General features: G+C 33.7%; 1 protein-coding gene across 1 annotated transcript; it reads left to right on the top strand.

The window, feature by feature from the left end:
- The first annotated feature begins 335 nt into the window (after window positions 1-335).
- On the top strand, window positions 336-10,808 carry TMEM167A (transmembrane protein 167A). Its single transcript, XM_087715839.1, has 5 exons — window positions 336-1,020; window positions 1,121-1,148; window positions 2,139-2,248; window positions 4,298-4,332; window positions 7,565-10,808. Exons 1-5 carry the CDS (start codon window positions 926-928, stop codon window positions 7,633-7,635), a joined length of 339 nt encoding a protein of 112 aa, XP_087571965.1. The 5' UTR covers window positions 336-925; the 3' UTR covers window positions 7,636-10,808.
- The last annotated feature ends 297 nt before the right edge of the window (window positions 10,809-11,105 follow it).

Genomic DNA, 11,105 nt, shown 5'->3' with positions numbered 1-11,105 from the left:
TTCAGGGTGCAGTAACACTGCGGTTTAAGTTAATGGTGGCTACAAATGGGTTATGTGGACACAACCCCCTATATGTATGCAGTAAAAGCGTGCCTTACCTCTGTGCCTACTGCTTTTACATTATTCAAAGAAGTGTAATACTTTTGGTATTTTTAATTGCATTTGTAATCAGTATTAAAAGCACTTGTGATCAATTGCACTTGTCGTTGTTGCAGTTTACTTTTGATTTTATAATCTCTAGCCTGATGTGCTAGCAAATATTTACTACATAGAATTGTCCACCAGTTCTAGAGATTCAAGGCAAAATATTTAGGTGCTTTGTTTGTTTCTAAAACACAAAGCAGAATCTACTATTTATCGAACTTGTACTGTGCTGCAATCTGATGATTCTCAGCACTTTGTGGAGTGTGCAATATGACAATAGTTAAAACATGGTTAATGTGATTTTTTTAAAATGACATACTCTCCCCCCCCCCAACAAAGACAGATTAGAGTCTGTAACTTAGTAATACATATAAGACATTTACATGGAAATAATTGTACTGCATTAAGTTGGGTGCCCTTCCATTTCTATTTAAAATAAGCTTGTATTATATATTTTGTGATGTCTTGTTTTATTACAATTGGGGCAAAAAATAGGGGACAAGAGTGGAAGAATTGTGACATTTAATTAGGTCAATTGTGTCACATATTTAATTACAAACTTAATTGCAGTATGGCAGGCAAACTTCATGGGAAATATTAGGTACTGAGTGCAGAGGTCCCTAAAAGAAGAAATGCATGCAATCTAAGCATGTCAAATGGCAAGAAAAATTGTCTTTTGAAAGAGATCCTTGGGAGGATTAAGAATTGTTTAGCAGCACTGATTGTAAGAACTACTTTTTTAGATCTGGTCTAGAAAAATTTCCCTTTTCGTTTTTACACTATGGCTACTTTGTACATCATGGTAAATGAAGTGTTTCATTTAAATGAAGATGTATTGAAGCTTCCAGAAGACCTGGGTCTTCACCCAAGCTTTTGGTGAGGATGACTGAAGCTTTTCTTTCTTTCCACTGGGTTTGTTATTCTGCCAATTCTACTTCTTTTGTTTTTATTCCCTTGTTTTTATCTGTGTCTGAAGTTACATGTTCAAATCCCTGCTTTTTTGGGTGCATAAGACAAGAATCTCAATTTCCACATTGTATGTTCACTATTCAAAATGGTATACTGGTAGGTCTGCTTGAGTAGGGGTTGGACTACAAGATCTCCAAGGTCCCTTTCAGCTCTATTCTGATTGATTGATCGAAAAAATAAGAATCCATTATGAGAGCAAACAAACCTGCTACAACAAATGAGACCACTAAGTATGAGTGTTACTAATTAGCATCAATTCTCCAAGACTTAAAGCACAAATCAACATGGCCTTTCTGAACCCAAACTAGATGTCAAGGATTATAGCTGGGCCTTTCTGCACATAAAGCTTATCCTGAGCTCTCCAGGTTTCATCTAAATTATACGTGACTTAATTCACTTGTATGTATGTCTGTATTGCACTTTGAGATACTGTTTTCGTGAGAGCAAAATCTGCCCCTTTCTCATAACTTTATACAGTCATCCCATTGAGAGGATATATTAGAATATTTATTTGTATCCCATCTTTATTATTTTTACCATCAAGGGGGAGAACATATCCAACATAACTTCCTCCTATTTGCTCTGTAACAACCACCCTGTGAGTTAGGTTGGGTTGAGAGAGAGTGATTGGTCCAAGGTCACACAGCCTGATTCATGGCTATGGTGGAACTAGAACTCAGTGTTCCCTGATTTTTAGCCTGGTATATTCCAATTTTTGCTTTAGAAGCCTAAGTTTGTAATGGTGGAATACGATACCCAACAAACTGTTTTGACTATTGAAATAGAATACAAACTAAGACTTTAATTTGCAAAGCAAATAATTTATGAATGATCTGAAATTCTCAATAATAGTTTGAAAAAGAAATTATCTAGTATTTCATTGTTCCTGATATACTAGAATTATAAATAGTAATAGGCTGTTAAATTTCTTTTTTTGTAATTATTTATGGGAAGAAGTAAATGAATATAGTAAAGAGAACTTTTACAAACTCAAGAGTAACTTAATATGTTATCTTTTTTTTCAGTCTGCGATCTTCAATTTTCAGAGTCTTCTGACAGTAATCTTACTGCTTATATGTACATGTGCATACTTAAGATCGTTGGCTCCCAGATTACTGGATAACAATAAAACAGGGTACGTAAATTTCTAGAACTTTGGTGAAAGGATATGCATGTAAGCTTATTTTTTACTTTTAATATTTAATTCTTTTGAAATTGACTCATTGATACAAATCATTGTTAATCCTCAAAAGCTTAATTACAATATAAGTCATAACCGCAAAACATTTTCATTTTCTTAAAATGGAGTCTGCCTTTCTAAGAAGTATGAGATTTCACTATTTAGACCATTAGAGAAAAGATTTTTAAAGTTAATGTTATCCCCAGTGTTCTATATTGAGTTTTTATTATTATTTTATGGAGATTTTACAATTATGTGGTTTTATTTGGCATTTTAAAGACTGTAAATAGCTGAAACTTAGTTTGAAGCTGACAATGTACAAATCACATACTAAATGCATAAAATAACTTACAATTTTAATACTTATTCAGTAAAATGCTAATTAAGCTAAAATGCCTAATCTAAAAACCTTCTTTCTAAATAAAACTTTGTACATATCATTTTAAAATAGGCAATATAAGTAGCACATCCTTTCTAGAACTCATTCTATATTTTTGACATCATGCCTTTTCTTTGAAACTCAGGACTTTAAGAATGATTGCAGCTAAATTGAATTTCCAAGCAACCTGATATGAAGAAGGCCATTAGGCTTAAAAAGCCAAATTAAAAAATAGCCAATCTTTACAATTTAAACATATTTTAGTATACTACAATCGTTAAATAATTTTCTCTAAAGCATTAATGATAAAAATTTGGCTACAGCTTTTAGAAACCTCTGGAATCCACATCTAAGTGATACATTCCTCAGTGCATGAGGGGACAATCTTGGGACCTTTTAAGGAGTCCTTGGTTTGTCTTTTCCTTACAAAGCCAACATTTGACCCTATCTACCTGAACAACTTTTGTCCAGTCTCCCATCTTCCCTTTTTGGGAAGGTCTTGGAAAAAGTGGTTATTCGGCAGCTACAGGGGATCCTGGTTGACACAGATTTTCTGAACCCCTTTCAGTCAGGAGTCATACCTGGCTGTGGAGAGGGAGAGCTTCACTGCATTCACGGATGATCTCTGATGGGAGCAGCAGCCATTCTTGCTGCTCTTGAACTCTCAATGGCCTTTGACAAAGTGCAGCAGTGAGAGCAGACTTTGGGGGCCCTAGATTGGGTCATTGCACCTCTGCTCTGAGAACTTCACTGGCTACTGATCTGCTTCTAAGTGCAGTCCAGTTAATTATGACCCTTAAAGCCCTTAATGGCATATGTCCAGGCTACCTGATGAACCTCCTTATTCCATGAGGACAAGCCATTCCTACTTATGCCAGCAAAGGGAGATTACTTCAGATCCAGTTGGTCGAACAACTCTATCGGGATTCAGAGTAAGAGCCTTCTCTGCTGCAGCAGCTGCCCTTTGCAACATATTACCCTCTAAGATAAGATCTGTCCCTACCCTCCTATCTTTCCACATGAGCCTAAGATCTGGCTCTGACATTTGGCCTAGAAACTAACGGTTGCATTGATGGCAGATCACCCCACCACTTTCTCTCTGTTCTCCACCCATCCATCTTCTTGGTATTCTAATTGAAGTATACTTGTTGTGTTCCCTTTTCATTGTTTATTTCATGATTGTATTGTTTTACTTCTGTTTACACTCCTTTCATTTTCTTCCTTTTTATTGTAAGCCACCTAAAGTAATCCCATGGCAATCGACAACAAATAAATTTAACAAATAAATATATAAAATAAATACATTAATGCTTTAATGAGCTTTAGGTTATTCTGCTGTATCATATGACTTGGTGTTATTATAACAATAGGCTATAATATCCATTTTGAGCTAAATGAGCAAACTTAAGATTTACAAGGCAATACTTAAAATTATGCATGTCACTTTTTATGCTGCATGTAGCAATTCAAAAGCATTTTATGAGCATGAAAAAACATCAGCAGATTTACAATTCCTTAAAAATAAGTATTGGGATATTAGTCATTACTATTATATCTGTAATATTGCAATTGGCATTTAATCATAGTGAAAATATAAAATTGTTTCTTACAATTAATGTTTTCAGATTATTGGGCATATTCTGGAAGTGTGCCAGAATTGGTAAGTAGTGTCTAATTTCTAGTCATTCATACATATACATGCATGCATACACTGTTGTCGAACAATACAATTCAGTATAACATTTAAGCATGTGTAAATTTGTTAAAAAATGCAAATTGGTGGTAGTATTAGTTCCCACACTCTGTTCACTTATTTATCAAATTTATACGGCTACCATAAGAAATTATTCTGGCCAGTATGTGTGTGTGTGTGTGTGTGTGTGTGTGTGTGTGTGTGTGTGTACATATATATATATATATACATACATTATATTTATATTTATATATATATATATATATATATATATATATATATATATATATATATATATATATATATATATATATATATATATATATATATATATACATACATACATACATACATACATACATACATACATACATACACACATACATACACATATCAAACGCAGTCATATTTTAGAAAGCCTCAAGCACACATGATTCAATCAGCCACTGAGCCACCTGGAGATCTCACTGGCCCCTGAGACCCCCCCCCCCCCCCAGGCCTGATGACAAAGCTGGGCCTTGAGGTATTTCCAGAAAATGAGGGATGGAGCTAATCTCACATCAGATGCGTAGGGAGGAATATTTCATAAATATATGAAATAGCAGAGAATGCTTGCATTCCTTGGGCCTGCCAAGTGTAGTTTCCTGAGAGATTGGACCCACAGCATCCTTCTCTTGCTAGATCTGATGAGATGAGCAAAGGTAATTGGGGAGAGGTGGTCCCTCAAATAACCTGGCCTCATAGCATGGAAGGCTTGAAAGATCAGAAACCATGTCTTAAATTGGATGTAAGCATAGCATATGCTGATCTAGAAGCAGACATAACTGCCCATGCTGCTATGTTTTACATTAGCTGAAGTTTCTGGATACTGCTCAAGGGCAGCCCCATATAGAGCATTTTACAGTAATCCAATGTTGGGGTGATGTGACTAGGATATGAGTAATTGTGAACAGAGCCTCCCCTCTCCTGATCCAGAAATAAGTATAATTAATGAACAACACAAAGCCGTAAAAAAGCCCTCTTAATCATGACTTCTACCTGCAGGAACTTCCAGACACTGGGATAAGACATCCATTTTTTTCCTTCCATTTAATTCTGTCCAGTGCTCAGAGATTTCCTGAATCTCTTAGTTTTCTCGATAATTGCCTCCTTCATAAGGTTAAAAGAAAGTTACTAGCCCAGTCACCCAGCTGGCATTGTGTCTAAGGCAGGACTAAAATTCATACTCTTCCATTTCTAGCCTGATGCCTTAACCACTGCACCAAATTATCTCAAGTTATCAGCAATATCACTTAGCATATTGATGACACTTCATGATTTTTTTGAGTATTTGAGTATTTTGAGTATTTTATTAAATTTATATGCCGCCCTTTTCCCTAGGGGGACTCAGGGCGGCTCACAACTTAAGAGGGGGGAAAAGCAAACTTTAGACATATAGAACAATACAAATTTAAAAAACACAACATTCATACCATTCGGGCGGGTTACAATCTTAGTCCCAGGCCTGACGGGATAGCCAGGTTTTGAGGGCTGTGCGGAAGGTCTGGAGGGTGGTGAGGGTACAAATCTCCACGGGGAGATCGTTCCATAGGGTACCCTATGGCACCCCATATAGGGACCAGGGATGGAATCTTTCCTCCCCATTAACCACCATTTGGAACCAAACATGGAGAAAGGGGGTGAACCAACAAAACCAGTACTGCCAATTCCTTAAGCGGATCAAGAAAGACACCATGATTGACAGTATTGAGAGCTGCAGAGAGGTCAAATAGAGCAAGGATAGGTGTTGCTTGATTTGCGAAGATAACTTCATCCTCACTGTATGCCAAGATATTATCCATATATTTTTAAAAAATTACTTGGATCCACTGATATTAAGGCTGATTTTCTTTGATTTAGAGAATAACTATACATGATCTTGTACTTCTGTATTAACAAGACAGATTTCTGGTCTATTTTAAAAACATCAGATATCAAACAATGCACAGCATAGCTGATTCTTGGACTAATTTTTACAGAATGCTCGATTTTGCCTTAAAATCATAGTTAAATATGATTGAAAGTTTCAGCACTATAATCTCTCACCATTTTTGTTTTGTACATCAGTAATCTTTAGGCATATATGTGCACACACAGAGATCCATCTTTCTATTCTGTGTATGAGGGAAAAGATTATGTCTTTCTACTTTTGTCCTTGCACACAAATGGGGAAGATCGGATTGCAGGAAAAGGTTAAATGAAGTGTCCTAAAAACAATAGTTTCCCAGTGCTGGAAGCTAGGCGACTTGCTGTTTTGCATGACAAGTGCTTGTTATTTGTCAACAAACCATATATTACCGAGTTGGGCCTTTAGAAATAATTGGCATTGTATGATCCTGTAAGTTACACATAAGTGTCTTTCTTAGAAATCTAGATGCCTTTAAGTATTTTGACTGGATTTTTTTTCCCTTTTGATTATTTTAACACTTTATATAAATTTTCATTAATGCAAAATGAAACTGCTACTTTTACTTAAGTAGTCTTTTAAATGTTCACACCTTTCAGACAAGCTGTTCCCTATTTGTAAAGTATTGTTAACAGACAAGTAATCCTAATGGATGATGAATGCTTTCTTCAAGAAAATTAAGAACAGGAAACTTCAACACATGAATATTATGAGGTGGACTAGCTCAATATTAATTCTAAACAGTTATGAAATTGCATATGTTAATTCATTATATATAATCTGTCAAGTAATGATGTCTCATAATATTAATTTTGATAATCTTGCTTTAAAGATACAAATGGTGAATTGTTCTGGCTGAGGAAAAATTACCTGTTGCAAAGAATATAATTATATTTAGTTATTGTGCCAATATTTTAAAAGTGTATAAACCATTTTATTTATCAGGCATTTAGATCTTTAATTAAAGAAAAATACTTTAATTATTACCAGTGTGCTGCTTAATTTATCAAAAGAATCTTTGGTGTGTGTGTGTGTGCGCGCGCACGTGTGTGTGCAATTTACGAGTTGTGGAAAATGTGGATTTCGGAGAATTTGTGGATTAACTGTTACAACATTTACACCTGAATATGCCATCAGCCATTCTTTTATTGTATTCACATGCAGACTTAGATAGTAGTATTTTATTCCATTCAAATTAGGGGGGGACAGCTTGCTTGTATAAAAAGAGTAATTCAGTATTGTTTCTTCTTCCAGGTGAACGGAAGAGCCCTTACGTAGCAGTATGCTGTATTGCAATGGCTTTCAGTATTCTGTTTGTACAATAAAAATTGGAAAATGTTAAGAACATACTGCTGTCAATTTGCAATCAAATAAAAGACTTTAAGAAATAGAAGACAAAAATTCATTCTCCACCTCAATTTCTTTGGACAAGAAAATTTTCTGTTTCAGTATTTTTGGTTAAAGAGCAGTGATGTTGGAAAAAATACAGCTACTAATCAATTCTTTTGAATGGATAACCTTTATTTATGTTAATTATTCTATATTTCAGTAAAGGCTTTTTAAGAGTACAACAGTGAGTTATGTCTGCTAATGTTGATTTGATGTTAATTCCAAAATCCTTTTAAATGCTTTTTATTTAAAAGTCTTTGTTTTTTTCATGTTGTTTTAGGAAAAAGTATTTAAATTATAGACAAGAATAAAGTAAAATTGTATCATAAAAGAAAACAGATACAGATAGTCCTCAACTTATAATTATTGATTTAGTGAGTATTTGAAGTTACAACAACATGGAAAAAAAGTGATGACTGGTCCTTACGCTTACAACCTTTGCAGGATCCCTACGGTCAGGTGAACAAAATTCAGGCATTTGGTAACTGGCATCTATTTACAACAGTTGTGGGGTCATGTGATTGCCATTTGCAACCTGATCTTCAATAAGCAAAGTCAATGGGGAAGCCAAATTCATTTAATGATCATGTGATTTCCTTATCAACTGCTGTGATGGCAAAAAAGTTTGTAAAATTAGGCACAATACACGTAACAGCAACTTTGCTTAGCAATGGAAATTCTGGTCCCAGATGTAGTCATAAGTCAATAACTAACTGTACTACTGTAAGAGAGAGTTAAACTTAAAACTATTTGGGACAGAAGATTTCAAATCCATTTCATGATAGCTTTTGTGATTGTTACATCTATAGGTTTTACACATTATAAAGTACATGCAATAGAAAATTTTAAAAAAACTGCATTCTATTATGTCTTTATTAAACAAACATTTATATGTAATACAGTCAACTGTTAATATTTACGGTATGTTTCACCTTGAATCTGCTTTTTAGTAAACAATTATATAAACTTACTTATGGTTGTCAACTATTCGGACTTAAATTTCATGCATGTATTTCTGTCATCTATTGGGAAATGGAATACAATCTGGATTTTTTTTTTTTAGAAACATCCAAATATTGTCTTTTAATTACTTCACCAGTATTTATCAGTACTTTATTATAGCACTTCAAAAACTGAAAGAACAATATTATCTTAGTGTTCGCTGAAATTATCTAATCTGATCTCTTATTTGCCTATTACCTACCTAGTGTATCAGTATAATTGTACAAATACTCCTTTGACTTTTAACTTAGTTTACAAATCACGAGAAATGTTTTATGATCCTTAAATATAAATTTATACAAATTATGTTCTAAATTACAGCTCTACTATGAAAATTTTATTATGAAATTGATTTTTCAAATTATTACTATACAGCTGGTCCTCATTTAATAATCACTCATTTAGCAACCATTCTAACTTGTGATGCCACTGAGTAGTACTTATGGTCTGTCCTTGAAGTTCTGACCATTGCAGTATTCCCATGTTACATTATCATAATTTGTGACCTTCCCCAGAAGGAAGTCAGAAATCGTAATAACATGAGATCCTTGTTTAATTATCTGCTGAGATCTCAATCATGGTAACCGGGACTACCAGAACTGTTGTCAGTAACTAGCAAGGTTGTCCATATCATTAGCAACAGAAATTCCAGTGCCAGTTTCTGTTATTAAGCAAGGATTACTTGTAGATTAATTTGAAGGAGCATGAGAAGAATAAAGCAATATTATGAAGTAGATATTGTTAAACATTGAAAATGATACAGTATGGTATTAGGAATATGAAGACATTTAGCATTTGGTAATTTTTACACTGCAGGTAGTCTTTAGTTAACTGTTTAGTAACCATTTGTTATGATGAAAAAGTACTGTAACTTTGCAACCCATCCTCTCACTTATAACTGTTGCAGGTGTGTAAACCAAGGGAAAGCTGAAGATCATTAGGGTTTTATGTAGTGGCTGCTTCATGTAAATATCAAATTATTGGTCCCAATTGTGGTCACTAAACAAGGATTATCAATATTAAGGTGTAAATTGCATTGTGAAATTAGAGGTGTTGGGGGGGGAATCTGCTTTGCAAGCATTGTAAAACAATCATGCATGCAATATTTTCAAAATATGTAAGAAATGATGTATTGTGTAGTAAGTGATTATAATAATTCTAAGGAATAATTGTGCTACATGATGCTCTTCAGAAGCTTACCAGTTTGGAGGAATGATAAATTCTATTTTAATTTAAAGTCTGGTAAAGAAGATAATGATACCAAGAACTACTTCCTTAAATGATGCCTAAATGGAATGTTCCATTCCAGGTATTTAGAAGGATTTTAAAATATATTTTTCTTGAACAATTCAGTTTGAGATTAGAAGAATATTTTACATTCCTTGAACAGAACCTCACTGAGAATGAGAACTCTAGAAAGACATGGGAAGTTCATACTGGTTATTCCTCCCTCTCCCCCTCCTGTATCTGTACTTTTACATCTTAATACTTGGAGCACAACTTTTAGTTGTAAAGTACTACAATAGTCTATTTTCACTAAATCACCTTTTAAAAAGTTCTTTTAAAAACTATATTTTTAAGAGAACTGGTTTGTTTAAGTAATGTATCAGAAGGTTCGGAAGCTAAGTGGTGGGGGGTGGGGAACATTTTCAGAACCTTCATAACTTGCTTTCATATTTTCAGATAACATGGTCTTCTATAGTCATCAGTATTTGGGATTATAATCCAAACCAGCACACCTGAAAGATGTCTGGTTTGGATCTTACAATATCTTAATGTAAAAACTATAACATGTACTAAATCTGGAGGAGATACATTCATGTAATTCCTTTACAACTTGAATAATTAGCATAACAAGCCAGTGTAGATAAATTGTTTGCATGTTAATCTGCGTAGTATAATCCCAAAGAGTTGCAAAAAAACAACAACTTTAAGAATTGTCAAAACTTCCTATTGAATATGTAGCAATTATTATTATAAATGATGGCAGTAGTCAAAGAAATGCGTATTTTACAAAAGACCAAAAGTGCTGCTTGTGATAATTTTTTATCTTTCTTTGATAGAATTACTCTATTGTAATTAAAGTGAATATTCTTATTTTCCTAAATGTTTGTCTATTATTTAGTTTCACTTGTGGCAAACAATTATTTTACAATTTTCACCTATATTTAAAAACTTTAAATTTAAAAACTTTTTAAAAATGACATTAATCATAGAAAGGTAGAATGGAGGTTTAGATTTATCAAGTCTGCAATACTACTTAAATGTTTCAATGAATAAACATTGATAAAATGTTAAGTGAAATATCATTTTTCAAACTTTTCTGTAAATGGATTTTATATTTGCAAGGTCGGAGAGAAGGTTCTATTCCAGTGTAGTAATATGAATAATTGTTTTCACTGCT

Source organism: Thamnophis sirtalis, unplaced genomic scaffold (genome assembly GCF_051295495.1).
Source record: "Thamnophis sirtalis isolate CommonGarterSnake01/CBP01778 unplaced genomic scaffold, rThaSir2_p1.2 scaffold_5, whole genome shotgun sequence".
NCBI lineage: Eukaryota > Metazoa > Chordata > Lepidosauria > Squamata > Natricidae > Thamnophis > Thamnophis sirtalis.
Note: the sequence above shows the minus strand (reverse complement) of the source record. Positions and strands in the feature narration are given on the sequence as shown.

Bases quoted from the DNA above. Each gene is read 5' to 3' on its own strand.
- TMEM167A (XM_087715839.1), top strand. From the start codon at position 926: ATGGCTACTTTGTACATCATGGTAAATGAAGTGTTTCATTTAAATGAA. The intron at 1,149-2,138 runs GTGCATAAGACA...CTTTTTTTTCAG, and splicing joins TCAAATCCCTGCTTTTTTGG to TCTGCGATCTTCAATTTTCA. The intron at 2,249-4,297 runs GTACGTAAATTT...TAATGTTTTCAG, and splicing joins CTGGATAACAATAAAACAGG to ATTATTGGGCATATTCTGGA.